A 26,213-nucleotide genomic window follows, 5' to 3' on the forward strand; every position below is an offset into this window, starting at 1 on the left:
CTAGTACACAGTTGATCTCAGAGTCCTTCACTGACACTTTGACATCAATCAACCTTGAGAACAGACACTCAGGTTTGCAGAAGCACACCTTCCTCTTTTCTATCAGCCTAAGGCCAAAATTCCAACCGATCTTCCCTAAAGTTGGTCGTAGCCCGGGTTGTTGCACAAGGAGGCAGGGATAGGTGTTGCTGAGAAGGCCTAAGGAATTGGGTCTATTTTATTTCTTTAGGTACGCGTTACTCAACATTTACCGTGCCTAACAGCGTGTTCTCTTTAGTATTCAATTATGGTTTATGGTACACCTTTCCATTATATAATTTACATTAATACATAATAGGTATTTATTTCTGTTTAAATATTGAATTCTTTCTCATACAAGCACGGTTCACTTTACACGTGAACATCTGCCGACAAAAAAGTGGAGAAATTTTTGATAAGTGATAATTTTCCTAGCTTGTTAGATATTTATGGTGCCGGAAAGTGGAGGCTTGTCACCATTCAGAATAGAAATACACTAGAACTCCAATGGCGCTGTAGTCACATTTCGTATTTAATTATTTTAATAACTTTAAATGCAATAATTTACTATTTTCAAGTGTCCATCTTGTAGAGGACCTTTTATTATTGTAAACAAAATTAACTTGACACTTCTACTACCGCTGCTGACGCTGTAAGGGCGTGGCAAACTAGATGTTAGTCACACGAACAGTCGCGACATTGGACTTCTGTGGCTAGTTATTCTACTCCATTCAGTGACTAGTTCGAGGACGACTGTAAGTGAGTAGGTTAGCGTTAGAGCCTAGAGTACCACATTCGGCAAAAAGTGGTGCAAAAATTAAAGTCTGCTGATGACGTCATTGGTGTGATAAGACGTAGTCAATCTTTTCGTATAGCATAAGTGGGTGCGACATGATACCGCCTCACGCCCTTGTCGATCAATAATATGTGGGATACGGCAAACGATCTTGTTAACTAAATTACAAATATTGGAATATTAATTTACGCACGGGTGCCATTTATTGCGGAAAGCCGACAAAAATATTCAATCCCGTGATCGATCGATGCGATGGAGTTGATGATGTTACTTTTCAACGATCATTTATAGCATGTTTATTATTATCAATTTGAATTTTACAGTGTCAAGGATTTTTTGAGCATGTTTGGTTCTTTCGATACAGTTATCTGTTGAGCCTTCCTTCCTTTTTTACATATTGATTTTATTCTCTTGATTGACTTAATTGATTTATTTTCTTCCTGAGTGTATACACTGGTTCGTTTAGATAACCTAGTTGATTGACCTTAAATCTAAGAATAGAACGTAAGCACCGAGGTTTGGTTACCTCGCACCAACAGGAACGGTGGCATATCCTTCGTGAGCATTTCTAGCCAAGACATGTACAGCGGAGCGGATACGATTCCCTGAATGAAAAATAACAAAATAAATCCACTGAAAAATATTCCAATTCCCTCAAAATTTACCTTTCGCGGTATCGGCATGGAGAGAACGATCAGCGAAGCGTGCTTGGAATACTGCTGAAGCAGTTCCCGTAGCCGCAGTTGACGATAAGTTTTCTCCTCCAGCTGTGCCTGTTCCGATGCACTGACGAAGACATCCGTTTCCTGGCCTTCCACCAGGGTACTGAGGAGGGCTCGGTGCGCTTGGATGGTCGCTTCTTGCGGTTTGTCCGACAGGGTGACCATGATGAGCGATACGTAGTTGATGCGCAGTTTGTCCAGCAAAATTGTCATGCTGTTGGTGGAAATATGAAGTTGATAAGACTGAAGGGTTGATGACCTTGTGGGTACTTACTTTTCGCGTTCCTCCTCAACGTTGGTCTGCTGACTGGCAAGGGCGAATACTCGTATCTGACATTCGGACCACTTGGCCCGGGTGGAGATGATGTACGGTAGCAGGATGGTGAGGCCACCATCGTCGTACAACCACCACACGTCGATGTATCCTGCAGGTTGCTTCTCACGGAACATGTTGAGTTCTTTGCCTGGCGTTGTTGAATTGGGATTCATTCGGTGATCTTGATCTTTAAGATTTGAACATATTAATATGTGGCATCGTATTGGAGTTGGAGGTCCCACCTTCCACCTACCTTCATTCGGGACGTTCACGCTGATCTGCTCGCTGCTGGCGGCCATTCCATGAAGATCCAGATTGGAGTTGACGGGCATCAGACCCTTCTGGATTCGCAGTCCTTGTGGAGTGTTAATGTAGGCCATCGACGACATAATGTTCAGTGCCGAATCGGCTAGATCTAGCTCGGGCTTTGGTGGAACCAAGTGGGAACAATCGAGCCCGTTTGGTAGCCGTAGAATGGTCAAAGCAAGTCGGTTGTCGAAGGCGTTGCTGTACAAATTCAAAATAGTTGATAAGTTAGTCCAATTTGAAAGACAGGGTTTTATTTCAAAAGTACCCTTCAAGATGTTTTTAAATTCAATATGCTTATTTTTGTTTTTGTTGTTTGCTAGAAATCCATTAACAATTAATTTAGTCTCAAGTCAGCGTTGTAGCCAGTTGGTAACTCATGCTGACTTCAATTCTGATTATATCCCTGTAACCACGGATGGGAACACTCACTTGTAAAGAGTTACACTCACTTGCAGTTTTCTCAGCTCAGAAGCGTGCAATCATAAAACAATGTATGGACGACTTTTGCCTTGTGATTTTGTCTAAAAGTTAGAATAAAGTAGGGGTTGCACACGCATACCGAATCCATGAGTGAGCTGCGAAAGCAACTCTCAACGAGGTGAATGTAATTTACACTCACCTCGTGGAGAGTCGCTTTCACAGCTCTGTCACTACTTTGGGATTCGTGAGCGACCCCTACTCTATTCGACAAAGTTTGAGACAAAACCACAAGGCAAAAGTCGTCCTTACATCGCTTCTTGATTGCACGCTTCTGATCTGAGAAAATAGCAAGTGAGTGTAATTCCTTGCAAGTGAGTGTTCCCATCCCTGCCTGTAACATTAAAAACTCCACATGATGCATTTCTTGATCTTATCTTTCAACGATAGTTATTAAGATGTTGGTGTTTTATTGGAAACATTGAGGAACTGCAGGATCTCATGAAGAATTAAGACGTTGCAAAAAGAGAGTCTCAGGGGATTTAACCTAATTATTGCATTAGGGTCATTTTCGACCCGGAAATACTTCAAGTTACTCCAACTCTTTAGATTTTTTAGCTCCCAGAAAACACTTCTTCAAATAAGCATAATTTTACATGATCTCAGCGGGTTTGTTGCGCAATTATAAACATAAAAAAGCCTTTGTGAGTTCATCAACGTTTTGCGCCCTCTAAATATTGGAAGAAAACTAAAACACAAGAAAACTGCCACTATGATTTCTTGAAAAAAAAAATGTATTTCCGTAATTACAGAAAAATTAATTTGCACCTCTCAAATCATAACAAAATCTCCGTGAAATTCACCAGGGAGCCTCTCAAGCTCTCTAAAAATCCTCTAAATTTTTAGGAACCTCCGTGAATTTCATCTGCAAGCCTCTGAAGCCCTGTTTAAACTCCCCGGAAACCTCATGAAAGGGCCTGAAACGCATTGAAACGCTTTAAAACGCCTCTTAGAACCCCCATGAAACCTCTTTGAAATTCACCTGCGAGCCTCCGAAGGTCCTTAAAACCCTCCTGAAACTCCTTGAAACGCTCTGAAACGCATTGAAACGCCTCGAAATGATTAGAAACGCCTCTCAAAACTCCGTGGAATTCATATGCGAGCCTCTGAAGCTCCTTAAGCCTGCCGGACATCTCCTGAAACGCCCTGAAACGCATTGAAACGCCTTGTAACGCCTCTTAAACCGTCATTAAACCTACGTGAAATTCATCTGCGAGCCTCTAAAGCTCCCTTAAAGTTCCCCTGAAACCTCCTGAAACCCCTGAAACGCACTGAAACGCATTGGAAAGCTTTAAAAGGTATTTGAAACCCCTCTAAAATGACCGTGAAGCTCGTCTAAGAGACTATAAAGTTCTTTAAAACGCCTCTGAAATCTCTTGAAATACCTTGAAACACTATTAAAAGCTCCGAAAAGTTTTCAAACGCCTCTGAAAACCCCGAGAGTTCACCTGAAAGCCTATGAAGCCTCCTAAAAGTTCAGAAGACCTTTTGAAACACCCTGAAACGCTTGGAAACGCTGCTAACCTCCCTTAAAATTCCCTTGAAAACCTTCTGACCCTCCCTCCTCTGAACGCCTTGACAGAGGAGTAGCTGCTGCATCTGTTAGCAACTTGCCCTTCTCAGACTTCTTTGCAACCTTGAAATCCATTTGGGTGATGATCTGAATACATTCAGATAATAATTCTATTTAGGCAGTCCCAACTTATTACCTTAATGGAGGTTTGGGTGTAATCGCCTATGTGATTAATTTCAATTATTGAGCCCTCTAGCGTATAACAAATTATGAAGCTATTTTTTCTTTCGCTCTCCCAAATATAATGGTATTGTTTACGTGCATCAACGACAATTTTGTATACTCACGCATAAAATATACCATGGGTCCATCCTAAAAGCTTCTTTATGAAATTTAGAATTTACTTTGGAACTTGCAGTTTACAGTTTCCGTTCACCCCTACCGTTTTTATTTTTTTTGCTTCTCTATTTAAAAAAATCTGCTTACAGTACCTAACATATTTTTAGAAAATCATCCAAAAAGTTCTTTTCACTTCCTTCAGGGATTACTTAGGTTTCTTAATAGATTTCCCCAAGAAAATTTCCAGAAATTCCTACGCAGATTTTTTTTAAAAACTCTTTCAAAAAATCATTCGGAAGCTTTCGTTATGACTTTCTAAAGAAATTCATTCAAGGATTTCTTCAGAAATTCCACTAGGGATTCTATTGGAAATTTCACAATATCTTTTTCTAGAAAACCTGGTATGGATTGCTTGAGAAGTTTTTCCACGAGATTCTTCAGACAGGGATTCCTTCAGATTTTTCTCTACAGCATTATTCAGGAATTTCTTCAGTGATTTGTTTAAAAAATCCTTCCGACAATTTATTCAGAAATGCTTCCGGAGATTTCTCAAAAAATCTTCCAACATTTTTTTTTGAAAATTTTCTCCAGGGTTTTTTTTTTGATTTTTTTTCTAAGGTTTCATCCAGCAATTGCCCTTGAATGTTTTTCACATTTTAAATAAAAATCACCAAGGAGTCATTTGGAAATTTTCTTCTTATTGCAAAACTGGATGCTTTTCCTCATTTTTTGGTTTTATACTTTTTTTAACGTAGCAACGTTTTTCATATACATTTGGAGGAAGGATCACGGTATCAGATTTTTTTTTATCCTGGTGGAAAATGTTTTTCGGTTTTTGCAAAAAACATTTTAAAACAAAATTTTCAAAAAAATGGGTTTTGAACAAATGAATAACATTTTTTACCATGAAAAAATGAGAAAATACTACTTTGATATTTAATAAAAAATCAAATACCAAAATATTAAGAAATGCATCCAGTTTCATCTTCCAGGACGCGCGCGCGCCTATTTGATCCCAAAACTCGATCGCGCTGTATACGACGAGCGAGTGGCAGTATTGTACATTTACAACGGTGCGCATCCTGAACGTTTAAATGGCGTTTGAAATTTTATCTAGGAATTCCTTCAGAAATTCCACTAGTGATTCTTCTAGAAATTTCACTAAGAGTTCTGTTGGGTAATATTGCATAGATTCCTCCATGTTGTTTTTTTTTTTTCCGAAATTCCATTTCATATTATTCAAAAAATGAAGGGATTCCATCAAAAAATCCTCAAAATATTTTTTTCCACTAATTTCTCCAGAGATGTCGTAAGGACATCCTCCGGAGATATTTTGTGGAATTCTTCCGGGGATTTACCAGAACATTTCCCAAAAAATACCCTAGAAATTTGACCTTTGGCAACCATGCATTCCTCTAGAAATTTCTTCTCGGATTTTTTTGAAAAAAAAAGTCTCCCATGGATTCATTCGGAAATTTTCTTCAGGTATTGCTATAGCAATTTTCCAGAGAGTTCTTCTGAAATTCCACTAGGAATTCTCCTAGACATTTTATAAATAATTCTTCTGGAATATCTTGCATTGATTGTTTCAAAAATTCCACCAGGGATTTTTACTAAAATTCATACAGAGTTATATCCTTCAGAAATTCCTCTAGATATTTTTTTTCAGAAACTGCTTTCAGAAACAGTCTAATTGATTTTTGTTCAAAGTTTCAGAAATTGCTTCGTGGGGTTTTCAAAAAATCTTGTTAAAACTTCTGTTTTTCAAGGATTCATTCAATGGTTCCCTCAGGATTGTTTCAAAAACTCTTCCAAGGATTCATTAGAAAATTTTCTTTAGGGATTGCCTGATGAATTGCTTTATATGTTTGTCCAGGGTTTTAGAAATAGGGGATAGAAATTTCACAAAAACTATTTTCAAGACATTGATGTTTCCGTAGTTCATTCATGAATTTCTTCAGAAAATCCCCAAGGGAATATTACGGAATATCATCCAAGGTATTTTTTAGAAACTTCTCTGGATGTTTATTCATTACTTTTTCAAGGGAATCCTTGAAAATGCTTCAGAAATTCTTCCGGATAAATTTGAGAAATCTTCCAAAAATTTCTTCGGGTTGCTTAAGCAATTTCTCCTATTATTCCTGCAGAAATCCACACTGAAGTTCTTTAATGGATTCTTTAAAACACGTCCTAAGATTCATTTGGTATTTTTCTTCAGAAATATGTTTTGGAAACTTCTCCAGAGTTACTTGCAGAAATTTCGTAAAGAATTCTTCAAGACAATCTTGCATGGATTGCTTCATAAATTCCTCTACTGTCTAGATACTTTTTTTCCCAAAATTCCAGGATTTTTTCGTGGGTCTTTCGAAAAGTCCCTCCAAAAAATCCTTTGGAAATTTCTCCAGAGATTCCTCCAACAATTCTCTCAGGATTGTTTCAAAAACTCTTTCAAGGATTCATTCGGAAATTTTCTTTAGGGATTGCATGAGGAATTGCTTTCGATTTTTTTTTCAGGGGTTCATTCAGAAATTTCACTGGGGATTCCTCCAGAGTTTCACAAACTTTAGGAAATCATTGATTGGTTCTGAAGTACTTCCATGATACCCTTAAGAATTTCGTCCATGAAATATCACAGAATTTTTTCCACGGAATCACCAGGGAATCCTTTGAAAATTCTCAAGAAATTCCTACGGGGGCTTTCGAGAAATCTTCCGAAAATTCCTTCAATTATTCCTTCGAAAATTCCCACAGGAACTCTTTCATGGATTCTTTCTTAAAATCATCCTAAGATTTATTTGGAATCATTCTTCAGAAATATTTTTGGAAATTCCTTTCAGAGCTACCTCCAGAAATTACGTAAAGAATTCTTTAAGACAGTCTTGCATGGATAGCTTCATAAATTTCTCTACAGTCTAGATACTTTTTTTTCTGAAATTTCAGGAAATTATTCGTGGGGTTTTCTAAAAGTCCCTCCAGATTTTTTTTGGAAATCTCTCCAAGGATTTCTCTCAGGATTGTTTCAAAAACTCTTCCAAGGATTACTTCGGATTTTTTTAAGGATTGCATGTGGGAGTGGTTTATAAACTTTTCCAGGAACTCCTTGAGAAATTCCTCCTGGGAATATCACAGAATTTCATCCAAGGAATTTTTCAGAAATTCCTCTAGATATTTCCTCAGAACTCAGGGAATCCTTCAAAAAAAAAATCTTTAGAAATGCCTCCGGGGGCTTTCTAGAAATCTTCCAAAAATTCCTTCGAATGCTTTAGGTAATTTACCCAATTATTCCTCAAAAAACTCTCAATTCTTTCATGGATTCTTTCTAAAAATCGTTCTAGGAACAAAATCATTTGGAATTATTCTTCAGAAAACAATCCAGGGTACCCCCAGAAACTTCTAAGTATTCTAGAAAATCTTGCATGGATTTTTTTTCAGAATTTTATTAATGAATTTCTTTACAAACTTCTTGAAGCATTCCATCAAAAATTCTTCTAAAAACTGTCCACGATTTTTTTTACTTTTTTTCCGAAATTTCAGAAATTTATTCCTGGGGTTTACGAAAAGTCCCTCTTGAAATTTCAAAGATTGTTAAGAAAATCTTCTAGATTTATTCAAAACTTTCTCCTGGAAATATTTTTAAAATTATTCATAAATTCCTCCGGGGGTTATCGCGAAATCTTACAAAAGTTTCTTCGGATTCCTCCGGAAATTTCCACTGGAAATCTTTTATGGATTTATTCCATCCTAGGATCCTAGGATTCATTTGGAAGTAATCTTCAGATTTCTTTGGAAATTCTTCCAGAGATACCTACAGAAATTTTGTAAGGATTATTTTAAGACAATCTTGCATGGATTGCTTCAGAAATTCCTCTATAGTCTAGACACTTTTTACCTACATTTGAGAAAATTATTCATGTGGTTTTCAAAAAATCCCTTCAGAAATTTCTTTGAAAATCTCTCCAAGGATCCTTCTAGTAATCCCCCAGGATTGTTTCGAGAACTCTTCCAAGGATTCATTCGGAAATTTTCTTTAGGGATTGAATGAGGGATTGCTTTATATTTTTTCCAGGGATTCCTTCGGAAATTCCACATGGGATTTCTCCAAGAGTTCCACAAAGATTTTTTAGGACATGGATATTTGGTTTTGAAGTTTTTCCATGAATTTCTTTAGGTATTCCTCCAGGAAATACCACAGATTTCAATCCAAGGAATTTTCAGAAGTTCCTTTAGATATTTATTCAGATACTTCTCCACGGAATTCTTTGAAAATTCTGCAGAAATTCCTCCGGGGGATTTCGATAAGTTTTCCGAAAATTCCTTTGGATTCCGTGGGAAATTTCTCAATTTTTTCCCCCAAAATTCCAGCTGGAATTCTTTCATGAAGTTATTTTTAAAAATCATCCTAGAATTTATTTGGAATGTTTTTTCGAAAACAATTTTTGGAAATTTCTCAAGAATTCTTTAAGATAATCTTGCATGGATAACTTCAGAATTTTATCCATGAATTCCTTTAGAAACTTCTTAAGGAAGACCAATTTTTCGGAACCTTAATTTAGAAAACCATGATTGTTTTCTTGTACCGACTTTTCGAACCCTCTAATGTTTTTTTCCAGAAATTCTTTCATGGATTAAATAAAAAAAATCCACAAACAATTTCTACCGAAATTTTTTGCAGATAAGTTTCCAGAAAGTTTTCCAGGGAATACTTTAGAAATTAGTATAAAAATCTTAATATGCTTGTCCATTTGTTTCTCCCGATATTGCTCCAGTCTGTGTCATCTTCAGAAGTACGGTCTCTAGGAATTACTTCAGATAATTGTCCAGCAATTGTGTTAAGATATTTCTCCTGGAAGCTTTCCTAAAAACCTCAACAAATTCTTTTGGGAATTCAAACAGGAGCTCCCATAAATTTCTTCAGAAAATTCTCTTTAACCTTTCGTAACTCGTGCGGTTGGCCACCACCGCCAGCACCACGGTAATGCTGAGTACAAGAAGCGAGATTTTTTCAATGTGTTGTACAAAATACAACAGCGTGATCCACTCGAGGGTTAATTTCTTCAAGAATTTACCTCGCATTCTTCCAGGGGTCCTTCCAAGAATACCCCTAGAGATTCCTGTACAAATCGACTAGATTCTGTTCTTAATTAACTAGTTCAATAATACTTTTGATAAATCGTTCAGAAATATGTTTAGAAATTCCTTAGGGGATTTTTTTTCTCAAATTTCTCCTGGGGTTTCTTAAGAAATATTACCAGAGACTCCTTCAGTATTCCAATGATTTCTTCAGAAATTCTTCAACTTATTTTTATTTGGAATTCTCATAGGGAAAATCTTACAGAAATTCCTTGAGTTATGGTGGGTTTTTGTTCTTTTTAAAGAGATGGTTATTATTTTTAAGAGGAAAGTTGCCATAAGCGTAACTAGGTCATAAGTTAGAGGGGAGAGGGGGTCCTGTCCATGTCGGTCCATGTCCATGTCCACAACTGCTCCAAAAATACTTATAGCCTGAATCTCGTGATTCTGGGAGTGTGCCAAAAATAAACCACATTTTTTGACAAATGACCAATTCATTTTTACACATTGTTTACAAGAATAACAGTTCATTCATTCCAAGTAACATTTTGGTGGCTAATTTGCCTCGTAGAGGGTTTAAGAACAGCCATAAAACCTATTAACATTTAGGTTGGTTTTATCATGGTTCTAAGAACTTCGTCTAGTCTTGTTGACTAAAACATGAATTTGTGGACCAATAGACATTTGGTTAACGTTTTTCTGGTAGCTTTTCAATGTTTACCAAAACCTCCGCCTTAAATTTACCCTGTTGTTAAATAATTGCAATACTTACTGCAAAACGTTATAGTAGGTATGGAGTTCCTCGGTTCCACACGTGCGCCAGCCCTGTTTGTATCCGACCATCAAGATGTTCGGCGTCAGTCGTCCGAACCCGGTCGATTGAATCATCGCCCGCACACTCTCGTCAAACGGCAGCCCATCCAGAATGTTGTAGAATGCCTTGATCTTCAAATCGTTGAGCACTTTCTTCCCGGCTTGAACGTGGGCCTTTCTCTCTTTGTAGTTCAGCTTCTGCTCCACCACATTGCCAACGATCATCAACGACTGGTTTTTGGTGATCAAATTGGCAAAGTTTAGTAAGTTGGGCCGATGCAACGGATTACCGGAAAGGACTAGCAATTGTGGGTTGTAGTTCTTGACGTGATCACCAACTTGTTCCAGGTTGAGGGCCGAGTTCAGGGCGGATTTGTATGCCGCAGCTTGCGTCGATGATCCCCAGTTCACGTCGGGCTTTCGGTAGATTACCATGAGGTACAGGACGAAGATGATCACAATTGTGATGAACGTTGAAACTACATCGATCAGGAACATGATGGCCACGCACAGCAGTGATCCACCCATACTGAGCCAAGGATGGTAGTACCGGAAGGTTGGGCGCCATCCGAGAGGTTTAACAGTAGCAGCGTGGAACGTACAGAAGTTCACCAGAGCGTACGAAGCCAAGAAGAAGTTCGAGATCAACGGGGCAATGGTGTTCAGATCGGCAATCATAATAAACGCGAAGGAAACCAAGAATACCAAGACGTATCCACGGTACGGCTCTGAATGCTTTCCGTAGCCCTTGGAGAAGAAGATCAGACCTGGATAAATTCGGTCGATTCCGAGGGCCTGGATTAGACGGGGAACGGACAGAAGGTTAGTCAGAGCAGTACTGAGTGTGGCGGCCCAACATCCAATGTAGATCAGTATGCTGGACGCAGCGATCAGCTGCATAATCGCGTAATCGTTGTTCAATCCATACTTGCAGTTCTGTGGATATAAAAAATTAAGTGTAAGGTCGGTGAGAAGTTCTTATTGCGTAACCGCATTATTCTTACATTAAGCATGGTATCACAAGACGTGAAGTTGACTCCCACCAGATCGGTAAGGTTTCCAGAGGCATCTCGAACAGCCGTACTTCCAGCCAAGAGAGCAAACATAATGTAAGATATGGCTGAAACCAGACACGCCAACAGCGTTCCCTTCGGAATGGCACTGGCTGGATCCTTCAGATCTCCGCAAATGTTGGCGCCGCTCTGGATTCCGGTAACACTTGGGAAGAAGATTGCAAACACGCTGAAGAAGTTCTGCTGGATACCTTCGCTGAATCGATACAACGAGTCCCAATTGGATGACACTACGGCCGTGGAGAATCCTAGGAAACCTTTGGCTCTATCGGCATCCTCGCTGGGACCCATTACAGCTCCAACCGCAAATGCCGCAATAGCTACCAGGATAGCGACAAGCAGGAAGTTCTGCGCTTTAACCTCCCAGTCCATGCCCACGGCACAAATGGCCACCATAATGAACAGTGCGACCGTTCCAACGATACGAATGTCGTTCACACCACCATCCACTATTTTGATTCCGTAGGAAGCTGTAAAATATAACCTTTTTTTAAGAAATGAATCTATGTAGTAGCATTGGTTTACATTTCGAATCTTACCAAGTAGATCGTTCAAAGAACTGCAGAAACCGATCGTGTTCATGGAAGCGTTGACCGAATTGGCAAAGGCAAACACCACGCCCACCGATGCTCCGAATTCCGGTCCCAGCGAGCGCGAGATTATGTAGTAGATGCCACCGCTTTTGACTTGACCGTTGGTACAGAGAGCCGACAGCGACAGTGTGGTGATGACGCACACCATATAAGATAGCAGCATGATCAGCAAGGTGTCGACGATTCCGGCTTCGCCTACGACCCAACTGAGACGCAGGAAAAGCATTACACCCCAAATGTTGAGCAGGCATGGCGTCAGGACACCCTGGACCCATCCCAGTCTGATGAGGTGTCCGGTGGCTTTTGGCTCTTCCTGTTCCGGTTCCTGTGGGGGATGTGGGAAGTTTTATGTAATTAGAAACGAATTACGGTTGGGTGTGAATTTTCTACCATGTAACATAAATTATGTTGCATAATAGAAGATGCCATACTCTACACACCTAATTCAGATTGACACAGCCGAGTGATCAACCAAGAACCACTTAGCTAACATCGCACATATTTTTACAGTTTATGGCTAATATTCAACCTGGATCGATAACCTGGAAATAGTTACATTCTCAAAGCTGCCGTATAATTAAGTGTGCGACCAACCGGGGACGAGCCACCCGACGGCATTTGCGAGACGAAAAGGACAACAATGCCAATGAGTCTGGGTCCCCAACCAGGAATCATAAATGACTAAGAACTCTTTAAAAATGAAAAAAAAATCCTAAAATTTACCTGAAGTAATTCACGGAAGAATCGCTGGAATGCATTCAAAAAAAGTTTTGTCTAAAAAAATTGAAGAATTCATTCCTACAGGAATTCATGGTGCATTTCCTAGAGAGAGTCCGGGAGCAAATCCTGGGAAAAATCCGAAAAAGTCTTCCCTGGGTGAATCCCTATAGAAATGTCTGAACGCGCTTTTAGCAAATGTTTATATGTTTAAAGTAAGTCCCAATCATAACCGGCACTGCCATGACACTTTTATGATATGTGTGTGTGCTTGGAAGAATCACTGTAGGACTTCTAGTAAGAATTCCTGCTGGAATCCTTGAATAAACACTCTTGAAGAAACTGCTGGAGGGATTGCTGAAGGAGTCTCAGGGTAAGTCATTTTAGCAATTGTTGGAGGCAACCCTTGAGGCATTCCCGGGGGAATTTCGGAAGGTGTCCTTTGTCCCATTTTTGGAAGAATCCCTCAGGGACTTCCTGAAGGAACACCCTCAACACATTTCTGAAAAAAAACCCTAGAAGAATCTCTGGAGGAGTTCCTGAAAAAAAATCAATGGATATCTTCTTGAAGGATTTCTGGGACGAAAAAGAGGTGTCGATTTTCTGAAGGAATTCTTTTGCAAGAGCTGCAGCGGGTATTCTAGAAGGAATTCATGAATGTATTCCTAAACAAATTCGTGAATAAACTCCTAAATGATTTCTTGAAGATAATTGTGAAGAAGGGATTCTTGCAGGAGACTCTGGCTGAATTCCTGGAGAAATCTCTAGAGGAAATGTTGGAGGAATCTCTAGAGAAATTTCTGAAGAAATCTCTTGAAGAAAACTTAGAGGAGTTCCGAGATAAATTTCTGCAAAATTCGATGTTCGAGGGTTCGAAAGGATCTATGACATTTGGTCGAAAGACATTTGGTCGAATGACGTTTGGTCGAATGACGTTTGGTCGAATGACATTTGGTCGAAAGTACATTTGGTCGAACGGACATTTGGTCGAACGGACATTTGGTCGAATGGACATTTGGTCGAAACCCATTTTGTGGAATTTTTTAGTCGAATGGACATCTGGTCGAAAGGCACTAACTGATGAAAAGAGATTTGAGTGGAAAATAATATTCAACATCTTTCGCTTTTAGTTCAAATGCGTTAAAGAACAGCCTATGTTTAAAAGAAGGAAAAATCTCTGCTGAAAAAATCTGCAGCTATAAGATCCAAATACCAAGCGGAAGAGCAGCTTGTGTTCAAAAAGAGAAATTTCTTCTAAAACATTCAGAAGTTGGTACAGGAAAACGCAATGAAATGATTAAACGTGAAATAATAGCCTATGTTTCAAAGAAGGAAAAATACACGATAAAAAGACAGCAGCTATAACATTCAAACACAGTAGAAATACGAAACTTGGAAGAACAGCCTATGTTCAAAAGAAGGAAAAATCATTGATAAAATAATAACAACCATAATGTCCACTTTCAGTACAAATAACAAACTTGAAAGAACAGGATATGTTGAAAAGAAGGAGAAACCTTTGATGGAAAAGCCAGTATGTTCTACACAAAAACGCAATGAAATGATGAAACTTGAAAGAAGAGCCGATATTAAAAATAAGGAGAAATCTTCGATGGAAAATCAACTACTTCAACAATGCCAACGAAAACAACACTGCACTAAAATATTTGCTATTTAATGTTTAATATTATTATATACGATTAAATTGCTATACGACCAAACGTACTTTCAGCCAAATAAGTTCAGTATGTAACATATAAATTATGATAGCGAAATCTATATTATTTTTCACTCAAATCTCTTTTCATCAGTTAGTACATTTCGATTAGATGTCCATTCGACGAATTGTGCATTCGACTAAATGTCTTATGCTTCTTCTTCCACAAAATGGGTTTCGACCAAATGTCCATTCGACCAAATGTCCGTTCAACCAAATGTACTTTCGACCAAATGTCATTCGACCAAATGTCCTAAAGCCGGTTCGAAACGATTGGTGGGAGGTCGGCTATTGGCAAAGACATTGGACGGTGAACGATATTCAAGATTTGAGCATGAGCATGATTGACCGCCCGCGGTTGCTCCTCTGTTATTGCAAGGACAACTGCATTTGTGAACGATATTCAAGATTTGTAAGTATAAACTCTAAGATATTGTACAAAACAACATTTAAAAATTAACTCCTCCCCCCAGTTCCCCTGAAGAAGGCACCAACAATTGCCGAAACGCAGGGACGAGTCCTAAACGGTCGTTCTACAGAACTTTAGACTGAAAAGCCGAACTCCCACCAATCGTTTCAGATATTTTTTTGTAGAATTTCTGGAAGAATTCCTGGAGGAATATTTGGATGAATTCTTAGAGAAATCCCGAGAGGAATCTCTAAATCAGTTCCAGGAGGAATCTCTGGAGGAAATCCTGGAGGAACTTTTGAACAATTTCCTGACAGAATCATTGGAGAAATTCCTGTAGGAATTCTTGGAGGAATATCTGCAGGAATGCCTGGAGGAAACCCTGGATGAATCCCTGAAAGATTTCTCGGAGGAATTTCTGAAAGAGGAATTCGTTGAGGAATCCCAGGCGAAATCACTGGAAAGTCCCTAGAAGAAACCCTGGAGGAGAAACATCTGGAAGAATCCCTGAAAGATTCCTGGAGAAATTCGTAGAAAAATTCCTGGACGAATTACTGAAGAAATCCTTTCTGGGGAATTCCTGGATCGATTTCTGGAGAAATTCCTGGAGAAATTCCTGAATGAGTTCCTGAAGAAATTCCTGGATGAAATCCTGGTGGAATTCCTGGAAGAATGTCTAGAGAAATTCCTGGAGGAATCTCTCAAAGAATCCCTATAGAAATCTTTGGAGGAATCCCTGGAACAATTTCTGGAAAAAATCCTGGAAGAATTTCTGACAAAATCCCTGGGGAATTCCTGGATCGATTTCTGGAGAAATTCCTGGAGGAATTCCTGAATGAGTTCTTGAAGAAATTCCTGGATGAAATCCTGATGGAATTCCTGGAAGAATGTCTAGAGAAATTCCTGGAGATATCTCCCTATAGAAATCCTTGGAGGAATCCCTGGAACAATTTCTGGAAATTTTCTGGAAAAAATCCTGGAAGAATTTCTGACGAAATTTCTGGAGGATTTTCTGGAAAAATTCCTGGAAGAATTGCTGAGGAAATTTCTGAAAGAGTTCCTGGAGGAATTCCTGGAGAAATTGGGGTAGTTCCAGGAGGAATTATTGGAGAAATTCCTAGATGAGTCCCTGAAGAAATTTCTGGAGGAATGCCTGGAAGAATTCTTGGAGGAATGCTTAGAGGACTTTCTGGAGGAATCTCTCGAGGAATCCCTTGAAAAATCCTTAGAGAAATCCTCTGAGAAATGTCTGGAGGAATTATTGGAGGAATTCCTGGATGAGTCCCTGAAGAAATTTCTGGAAGAATGCCTGGAAGAATTCTTGGAGAAATGCTGGAGGAATCTCTCGAGGAATCCTTTGAAAAATCCTTAGAGAAATCCTCTGAGAAATGCCTGGAGGAATCCCTGGAGAAACTCCTGGAAGAACTCCCGGAGGCTATATGCCGCTGTGACCGGCTACCCGGTCTTTGTGGTATCTTCTCAGCTGAGACCTATGCACTACTGCAGCCATGCAGGCATGCAAACAAGTCTTAGGCTGTGGTTTTCTCAGATTCAACGAGCTAACTGTCTCTCTGCGGTAAAGTTGGATACCCGTGGCTGATTGAGATATAAGAGTACACGAACATAAACTATGTTTGCCGCTGCCTAGCCACGCAGGCTGCCGACGTTCTAGCAAATCAGGCACGTCATACAGGAGGTAAATTCGGTTCCTCTCTGTGGCGTAGCCCGTTGGATCAGATCACACCTCGAGATTTACGTGGAATGCAGCCTGGCATTACAACACACAACAGTGGATAGATGTGCCAAATTGTGACTCGGCTGAGATCGGACACATTCGGATTCGATGGCAATACGGCTTATGGTCAAGGATGTGGACAAATACTAGTCGTAACACACAGGCTAGTGGAATGCTCAGCACGCGAGGAACTGGGAAGGGAACTCTGAGTAAACGGTTCAATATACGGAAAGTAGTAGCTAACGACCGTAACGTTGAAAAAGCGGTTATAAAGCTGATAAGGGCATTAGGGCTCTTTGACGCTTTTTAGAGTATTTGAGCTCTGATGCTCTATGAAGCTAGAGGTGGAGAGGTAGAGAGTTAGAGGGCGAGTTTTAGAGGGATCCCTAGCTACGATACACGAAATATCGTACTTCGACATGGTACTGGGTAAGGCAGTGTACCAGGACTTAAAAGACTTAGAAGGTGGCTGTCTTAGCATAGAAAGTTGAACCTGAAAGAAATGACGTTGATGTCCGTCATCAGGAGCGGGATTGACTCACATCTAACTCTTGTTCTCTGGAGTGAGGAATACCAGCTTGAAGTATCCAAGAAATCAAAAGAACAAAAATGTAGAAGACAAAGAGGGAGGAGGGTGTCTTGTGCAGTGTCACGTCAACACAATTCGCCGTCCGGGTAAGCTATTTATCATCAGGTAGTTCACACCTTGTGCCGTCACGAATGAACTTCGTTCTTTTAAATGACGTTTATTAAGGTGGCCACAGGTTAGGGCTGCCCGAGCAGAAGAGAATAACAACAGCATAACAAAATGCGTTATTTTGGCAAAATAACTGCATAATGGAATTAGTAATTTTCATGTTATTAACATAACATATTGAGTTATAAACTTGTCTGTCATAAGCGGCAAAATAACAAGTCACATAACAAAAATTTGTTCTTGGAAAATCAATTTAATAACATGTTTTGTTAGTGTCAATAACAACTTAATAACAGTGAATTTGGGAAATATTTCTATAACAAATTTTGATATTAAGGCGAAACTGGAAGCATTTTCTCATTTTTATGGTTTTTGATTTTTATTAAATAACGAAGCAATATTTTCAAAATCGGGTTTCGTGCACATGTAGAGTATGGATCAAGGTATCTTCTGAATTTTTTTGAGGTGGAAAATGTTTTCCATTTTTGCGGAAACCATTTTTTTGTGAAATTTTGTTCAAAAATGGTTTTTGCAAAAACGAAAAACATTTTCCACCACGAAAAAAAAATCAGGAGATACCCTGATCTATACTCTACATGTGCACGAAAACCGATTTTGAAAATATTGCTTCGTTATTTAATAAAAAATCAAAAACCAAAAAGTGAGGAAATGCTTCCAGTTTCGCCTTAAGGCGATATGGTTAAATGGAAGCATGTACGCATATGGCCTCCACTTTAGCTTCCTATTCTACATCATATATGACTTCGTGTTGGCTGAGAATGCTATACATATTTAGACCAACATGTGAGAATGGCGGAACAATCATTGCGAACTTCAGTTTCTCTCTTCCCTGATTGGCGTATTTTCAACTGTTCATGTAATCTTTTACCACAAATAGGTAGATCCGACTTAATCCTCTGGAACGACAGGGAAAACATGTGAAAATACAAAATATTTTTGAAAAATCTCATTCAAAACCATCCACAATTTTGGATTCAGCTGTCTGTATTAGCTTCGATCAAACAAGTTTACTCAATAAGTTTGACATTTTTATCATTGAAATTCTCATGTCAATGTCATGTATTTTGGGTACTTCTCAGCTACAACTCAGTCAATTTCAGAAATTTAACAAAACCTCGCGCCGCCCAGCAGGGACTTTGTTTTGTACATTTGGATGTAACGATTGGTGGGAGGTCGGCTATTAACAAAGACATTGGACGGTGAACGATATTCAAGATTTGTAAGTATAAATTCTAAAATATTGTACAAAACAACATTTAAAAATTAACTCCTCCCCCCAGTTCCCCTGAAGAAGGCACCAACAATTGCTGAAACGCAGGGATGAGTCCCAAACGGTCGTTCTACAGAACTTTAGACTGAAAAGCCGAACTCCCACCAATCGTTTTAGATATTTTTTGTAGAATTTCTGGAAGAATTCCTGGAGCAATATTTGGATGAATTCTTAGAGAAATCCTGAGAGGAATCTCTAAATCAGTTCCAGGAGGAATCTCTGGAGGAAATCCTGGAGGAACTTTTGGACAATTTCCTGACAGAATCATTGGAGAAATTCCTGTAGGAATTCTTGGAGGAATATCTGCAGGAATGCCTGGAGGAAACCCTGGATGAATCCCTGAAAGATTTCTCGGAGGAATTTCTGAAAGAGGAATTCGTTGAGGAATCCCAGGCGAAATCACTGGAAAGTCCCTAGAAGAAACCCTGGAGGAGAAACATCTGGAAGAATCCCTGAAAGATTCCTGGAGAAATTCGTAGAAAAATTCCTGGACGAATTACTGAAGAAATCCTTTCTGGGGAATTCCTGGATCGATTTCTGGAGAAATTCCTGGAGAAATTCCTGAATGAGTTCCTGAAGAAATTCCTGGATGAAATCCTGGTGGAATTCCTGGAAGAATGTCTAGAGAAATTCCTGGAGGAATCTCTCAAAGAATCCCTATAGAAATCTTTGGAGGAATCCCTGGAACAATTTCTGGAAAAAATCCTGGAAGAATTTCTGACAAAATCCCTGGGGAATTCCTGGATCGATTTCTGGAGAAATTCCTGGAGGAATTCCTGAATGAGTTCTTGAAGAAATTCCTGGATGAAATCCTGATGGAATTCCTGGAAGAATGTCTAGAGAAATTCCTGGAGATATCTCCCTATAGAAATCCTTGGAGGAATCCCTGGAACAATTTCTGGAAATTTTCTGGAAAAAATCCTGGAAGAATTTCTGACGAAATTTCTGGAGGATTTTCTGGAAAAATTCCTGGAAGAATTGCTGAGGAAATTTCTGAAAGAGTTCCTGGAGGAATTCCTGGAGAAATTGGGGTAGTTCCAGGAGGAATTATTGGAGAAATTCCTAGATGAGTCCCTGAAGAAATTTCTGGAGGAATGCCTGGAAGAATTCTTGGAGGAATGCTTAGAGGACTTTCTGGAGGAATCTCTCGAGGAATCCCTTGAAAAATCCTTAGAGAAATCCTCTGAGAAATGTCTGGAGGAATTATTGGAGGAATTCCTGGATGAGTCCCTGAAGAAATTTCTGGAAGAATGCCTGGAAGAATTCTTGGAGAAATGCTGGAGGAATCTCTCGAGGAATCCTTTGAAAAATCCTTAGAGAAATCCTCTGAGAAATGCCTGGAGGAATCCCTGGAGAAACTCCTGGAAGAACTCCCGGAGGCTATATGCCGCTGTGACCGGCTACCCGGTCTTTGTGGTATCTTCTCAGCTGAGACCTATGCACTACTGCAGCCATGCAGGCATGCAAACAAGTCTTAGGCTGTGGTTTTCTCAGATTCAACGAGCTAACTGTCTCTCTGCGGTAAAGTTGGATACCCGTGGCTGATTGAGATATAAGAGTACACGAACATAAACTATGTTTGCCGCTGCCTAGCCACGCAGGCTGCCGACGTTCTAGCAAATCAGGCACGTCATACAGGAGGTAAATTCGGTTCCTCTCTGTGGCGTAGCCCATTGGATCAGATCACACCTCGAGATTTACGTGGAATGCAGCCTGGCATTACAACACACAACAGTGGATAGATGTGCCAAATTGTGACTCGGCTGAGATCGGACACATTCGGATTCGATGGCAATACGGCTTATGGTCAAGGATGTGGACAAATACTAGTCGTAACACACAGGCTAGTGGAATGCTCAGCACGCGAGGAACTGGGAAGGGAACTCTGAGTAAACGGTTCAATATACGGAAAGTAGTAGCTAACGACCGTAACGTTGAAAAAGCGGTTATAAAGCTGATAAGGGCATTAGGGCTCTTTGACGCTTTTTAGAGTATTTGAGCTCTGATGCTCTATGAAGCTAGAGGTGGAGAGGTAGAGAGTTAGAGGGCGAGTTTTAGAGGGATCCCTAGCTACGATACACGAAATATCGTACTTCGACATGGTACTGGGTAAGGCAGTGTACCAGGACTTAAAAGACTTAGAAGGTGGCTGTCTTAGCATAGAAAGTTGAACCTGAAAGAAATGACGTTGATGTCCGTCATCAGGAGCGGGATTGACTCACATCTAACTCTTGTTCTCTGGAGTGAGGAATACCAGCTTGAAGTATCCAAGAAATCAAAAGAACAAAAATGTAGAAGACAAAGAGGGAGGAGGGTGTCTTGTGCAGTGTCACGTCAACACAATTCGCCGTCCGGGTAAGCTATTTATCATCAGGTAGTTCACACCTTGTGCCGTCACGAATGAACTTCGTTCTTTTAAATGACGTTTATTAAGGTGGCCACAGGTTAGGGCTGCCCGAGCAGAAGAGAATAACAACAGCATAACAAAATGCGTTATTTTGGCAAAATAACTGCATAATGGAATTAGTAATTTTCATGTTATTAACATAACATATTGAGTTATAAACTTGTCTGTCATAAGCGGCAAAATAACAAGTCACATAACAAAAATTTGTTCTTGGAAAATCAATTTAATAACATGTTTTGTTAGTGTCAATAACAACTTAATAACAGTGAATTTGGGAAATATTTCTATAACAAATTTTGATATTAAGGCGAAACTGGAAGCATTTTCTCATTTTTATGGTTTTTGATTTTTATTAAATAACGAAGCAATATTTTCAAAATCGGGTTTCGTGCACATGTAGAGTATGGATCAAGGTATCTTCTGAATTTTTTTGAGGTGGAAAATGTTTTCCATTTTTGCGGAAACCATTTTTTTGTGAAATTTTGTTCAAAAATGGTTTTTGCAAAAACGAAAAACATTTTCCACCACGAAAAAAAATCAGGAGATACCCTGATCTATACTCTACATGTGCACGAAAACCGATTTTGAAAATATTGCTTCGTTATTTAATAAAAAATCAAAAACCAAAAAGTGAGGAAATGCTTCCAGTTTCGCCTTAAGGCGATATGGTTAAATGGAAGCATGTACGCATATGGCCTCCACTTTAGCTTCCTATTCTACATCATATATGACTTCGTGTTGGCTGAGAATGCTATACATATTTAGACCAACATGTGAGAATGGCGGAACAATCATTGCGAACTTCAGTTTCTCTCTTCCCTGATTGGCGTATTTTCAACTGTTCATGTAATCTTTTACCACAAATAGGTAGATCCGACTTAATCCTCTGGAACGACAGGGAAAACATGTGAAAATACAAAATATTTTTGAAAAATCCCATTCAAAACCATCCACAATTTTGGATTCAGCTGTCTGTATTAGCTTCGATCAAACAAGTTTACTCAATAAGTTTGACATTTTTATCATTGAAATTCTCATGTCAATGTCATGTATTTTGGGTACTTCTCAGCTACAACTCAGTCAATTTCAGAAATTTAACAAAACCTCGCGCCGCCCAGCAGGGACTTTGTTTTGTACATATTACAGTACCTCCATGTCACGTAATATACCACACCACACCTCTTATCAAATGTGATACCATAAGCGTACCATACTTTGCCATACTTTGCGCACTTTAAAAAAAATCGGTCAACTATTTTTCTGGTGCATTATGCAAACTTTTTTCCACGGAATGCTAGCCAGTGATAGTGGGCATGCAATTTGTCTCAGTTAGGATGTAATGATAAATGGCAGAGGTAGACAAAATAATGAGTGAATATGCAGTTGCTTTCCCTCACTCACGAAATGCTGTAAATAACGTTGTAGAATGACGTAGGTTTCATTTCAAAACTTGTTTTAGTTTTGATAGCAATACCATAAATTATTTGTACACTCTCAATAATACAATAATAACCAAACTTGTTCCACAACAAAATGTAATATTGAAATGTTATTTAATGGCTGTATACCAATAGCTTGGTCATAACAAAATAAGATTGTCCAACAAAACATGTTATGTAAACCTAATGCCTTGATAATTCAATAATAACAAAACAAGATATAAAAACAGGTTTTGTGATTTCGTAGTTATTACTTTGATATTCCCCTCTGCTCGGGTGGCCAAGGGGAAGACACCCCTTAGGCCCTCAAGAGGGATGAGGGTGACGTTCTCATCATCAATACCGACGATAGTCCAAGTACACGAAGGTCGTGAAAACAATGAGAAGCGACGATAAGTTTGCAGATCTTGGAGTATTAGATGTACTCGTATGCCAGTGAAATAATCCATGAGGTCAAGAAAGATACCACGTTTAAGGGCGGAGGAAAGCCCGTGTAGTTACCGGCTTAGAATAGCACTACGGACCCCCTGTTCCGGGGTCCACCAAACAGGGAACCCCAATCCAAGGTGTCAGGTGACCCGTGCTGAGGGATGAATGGTTGAGGGGGTTTAAGGACAAACGTCTTGAAATCCCGCTTCAACAGTGCATCAGAACTTCAAACGCACAAATTTCAAGAAGCAAGCTTCAAACAACAGTGTATTTTATTATTCTGTTCTTGTTCACTTGTAATAAGCTTAAAATAAGAAGCTCAGGTGCACTAGTTTTGTTTACGAAGAGATTTGTGCTTCCGAAAACGTGAGTAGGTGCCAAAGTCGGCCATTGTGGCGGCCATTTTGGGAGTCTAACAAGTCTGTTTTTAAGGACAAACGTCTTTGAATCCCGCTTAGACAGTGCATCAGAACTTCAAACGCACAAATCTCAAGAAGCAAGCTTCACACATCAGTGCATTTCATTATTCTGTTCTTGCTCACTCGTAACAAGCTTAAAATAAGAAGCTCAGGTGCGCTGGTTTTGTTTACGAAGAGATTTGTGCCCTCGAAATCGTGAGTAGGTGCTAAAGTCGGCCATTGCGGCGGCCATTTTGGAATTCTAACAAGTCTGTCCTTAAAACATGCTCGATCTTTAACGGAGCCCGTAACGTGGGTAGATCTCCCTTTTGGGTTGCGTTACGGAGTAAGATCTACCAAACTGAACCCTGGTGATATCCAACTTGTTAAGCTAGGGTAATGCGTTTTAGTAATAATGTAAGGAAAACAAACATGCTTTGCGATTCTAATTGCGTAATAACCTACTAAGGACGGATAAGTACTGGTGATACAAGGACTCACGTGAATTCTTATTACCGAACACATTCTCTAATTTGACAGCGTTTTGCAACTAGCCTAAAGCCCCAGGTTTTTCAATGTTGTCCTGGGACTAAACTAGAAGCAAGACATGGATGAAGCCAGAGTTCCGATGCATGGACAAATATCAGTTCTGCCGTTTTGTTTTTCTCAGAAATAGAATCGATTATGTGTGATTAAGGGCGAACTTTCTCTGGGATTTATATCCCTGTGAAAACGGTACTTTTTCATCACATTCGATTTTTCGAACCTCTGAGGTAACAAAACAAGATCTGTACAGAAATCGATGCTCCATTGCCACTCAATGACAATGGCCATGAAGTTTCAGACCATTTTAGCAGGAGTCAGGAGAGTTACGCAGGTGTTTTCGGGTGTTTCGGAGTGTCTCAGATGTGTTACATGGGACCCGAGGGGGTTGAAGGGGGATTTTAGTAGCATTTCAGGTAACTTCAGTGCATTTTCGGTAAGATTTAAAACCGTTACTTGAGCGTTACGGAGGAGTTTTTGGGGGTTTTGGATCGTCTCAGGGGCGTAACATGGGATCCGAGGGGGTTTAAGGGGGATTTTAGAAGCATTTCAGGTAATTTTAGAGTATTTTCGGTAATATATAGAGCCGTTACTTAAGCGTTACGGAGGAGTTTTTGGGGGTTTTGGAACGTCTCAGGTGCGTTACATGGGGTCCGAGAGGGTTTAAGGGGGATCTTAAAGGCATTTCAGGAAGATTCAGAGGATTTCTAGAAAATCATCTTTTGAAACGCCGCTGATTTAAAGGTGTTCTTGAAATCCCCTGATACGACCCTGACATCAAATGCCTCGAAACGCCCCTGAAACCTCCTTAATCCCATTGAAACGTTCATCAAATTCAATTTGAAATACATCTGAAATTCCGCTTTTAATAGGGTCCAGAAATTCCCTGAAACGCACCTGAAAACCCCTTGAGCGCTCCTAAAATGCTATCAAACGACCCTAAAACCGCTAACGTCCTTAAAAGGTTCCTGAAACACCCTGAAAATCTCTTAAATTACTCTGAAATGCCTCTGAACTACCTTGAAACACCCCTCAAACCTCTTGCAACGCCCTTTAAAGGCTCCTGAGATCCCTTGAATTGCCCTTATAGCCCCTTGAAACGTCCCTGAATTCCTCTTAATCTCATTAAAAGCCAACAAAACTTGAAAGAACGCCCATTAAAGGCTCCTTAAATCCTCCTCCTGATGCCCATTGGAACGCCCTTTTTTGGGGCTCTCTGGGAACTTTGAGGAAAGCCCCCTTGCCCTTGGCGAACTAGATTCCCTCATTAAAGCCGAAACCTAATTTATGCATAAATTTCCCTCTTTTCCTACCTTTTTTAATTTATGCAGTCTGAGCAATGTGCATAAAAAGAGGTTCCAGTGTGATCTATATAAACTATTAAAGTAGAATTAAAGTGGAAAGTGGATCCACTATTGTTGAACTAAGATTATACAAGTATATTTTATAAGTAAGTAAATGTACCTCCTGTCATTTTTTTATTTATTCTTGGGTATGGAGCTCATTTTTCTCGATGGCTCAGACATTTGAACCACAAAGCCGAGAGTTGAATGAGCTCATTGCTTCATCATCTTAAAATATTTCGATAAAAACAATTGCATTCATTTAACTGCCATAATTTCGTCAAAGCACGGTGAAATCAAATCTAATTGTGTGAATTACCCAAATCACAATCGCAAATCCATACTCCGCTAATATCCAGAGCAACACGAGATGCGTAGCGCAATTTGGCAGATCGAACCGCTCCACGATCCAGATATTTCCTGTTCAGGTTGTTTGATCCATCATCCACACTGTCAGTCAGTGGTTTATTACCTGTTTCTTATCTTTGGCATCGCTGTCTCCATGAAGTTCGCCGATCGAGGGCCGTTTATTTTTTCGCAACGACGTCCGATAGTGATCCAATCGAGGGAGCGGATCCCTGGAAGTGCAGAAAGATACACACAAGTGCTAGGCATGAGTGACGGTGGTTTACAAGTGGCCGCCGCCGGTGGCGCGTAGCGGTGACAACTTGCAGCTCGGAGGTGATAATTTGCGGTGCGATTTTTTTTCTTCTGTAGTGTCGCGGTGAAATTTTACACTTGACTAAACGTTGCTTCCCCCGCATAAATAGCACTAATAGAATCAAGTTAGTGAGTAACGGTCGCACTTGGTCAGCACAAATCACAACTCATCATGTTTTCTGTTGCCGAGGGTTGTAATGTATAGGCTATTCGTAATTGCGGTTTTTCTCAACTTGTAGGGTGCTAGTAATGAACCCTTCTCCTAAGTATAGTAGATGCCCTAAAGAGAAAAAAAAAGCAAATCAAAAATGCTCAAATCAAAAAATTCTAAGCAACTTTTATCGGGAGAAATTCGATTACATTTCCCGACAATCATTTGCCCAGTGGCC

The 26,213-nt window shown here is 39.6% G+C and overlaps 1 protein-coding gene across 2 annotated transcripts in view; it reads right to left on the bottom strand.

Annotated features, from left to right (window-relative positions):
- Positions 1-1,144: 1,144 nt before the first annotated feature.
- LOC109430359 (bumetanide-sensitive sodium-(potassium)-chloride cotransporter-like) overlaps positions 1,145-26,213 on the bottom strand; it is a 36,869-nt gene continuing 11,800 nt past the window's right edge. The window contains exons 2-9 of one of the 2 annotated variants that reach the window (XM_029877934.2): positions 25,637-25,742; positions 11,986-12,364; positions 11,378-11,916; positions 10,333-11,309; positions 2,106-2,359; positions 1,811-2,039; positions 1,480-1,750; positions 1,151-1,419 (exon numbers count right to left, since the gene is read on the bottom strand). In XM_029877934.2, coding sequence (XP_029733794.2) covers positions 1,306-1,419; positions 1,480-1,750; positions 1,811-2,039; positions 2,106-2,359; positions 10,333-11,309; positions 11,378-11,916; positions 11,986-12,364; positions 25,637-25,742 — 2,869 coding nt within the window. In that variant the 3' untranslated portion in view covers positions 1,151-1,305. Of the gene's footprint in view, positions 1,420-1,479; positions 1,751-1,810; positions 2,360-10,332; positions 11,310-11,377; positions 11,917-11,985; positions 12,365-25,636; positions 25,743-26,213 lie in introns of both variants that reach the window. The other variant, XM_029877926.2, reaches the window with a different exon arrangement.

The sequence above is a fragment of the Aedes albopictus genome, chromosome 3 (genome assembly GCF_035046485.1).
Source record: "Aedes albopictus strain Foshan chromosome 3, AalbF5, whole genome shotgun sequence".
Lineage (NCBI taxonomy): Eukaryota > Metazoa > Arthropoda > Insecta > Diptera > Culicidae > Aedes > Aedes albopictus.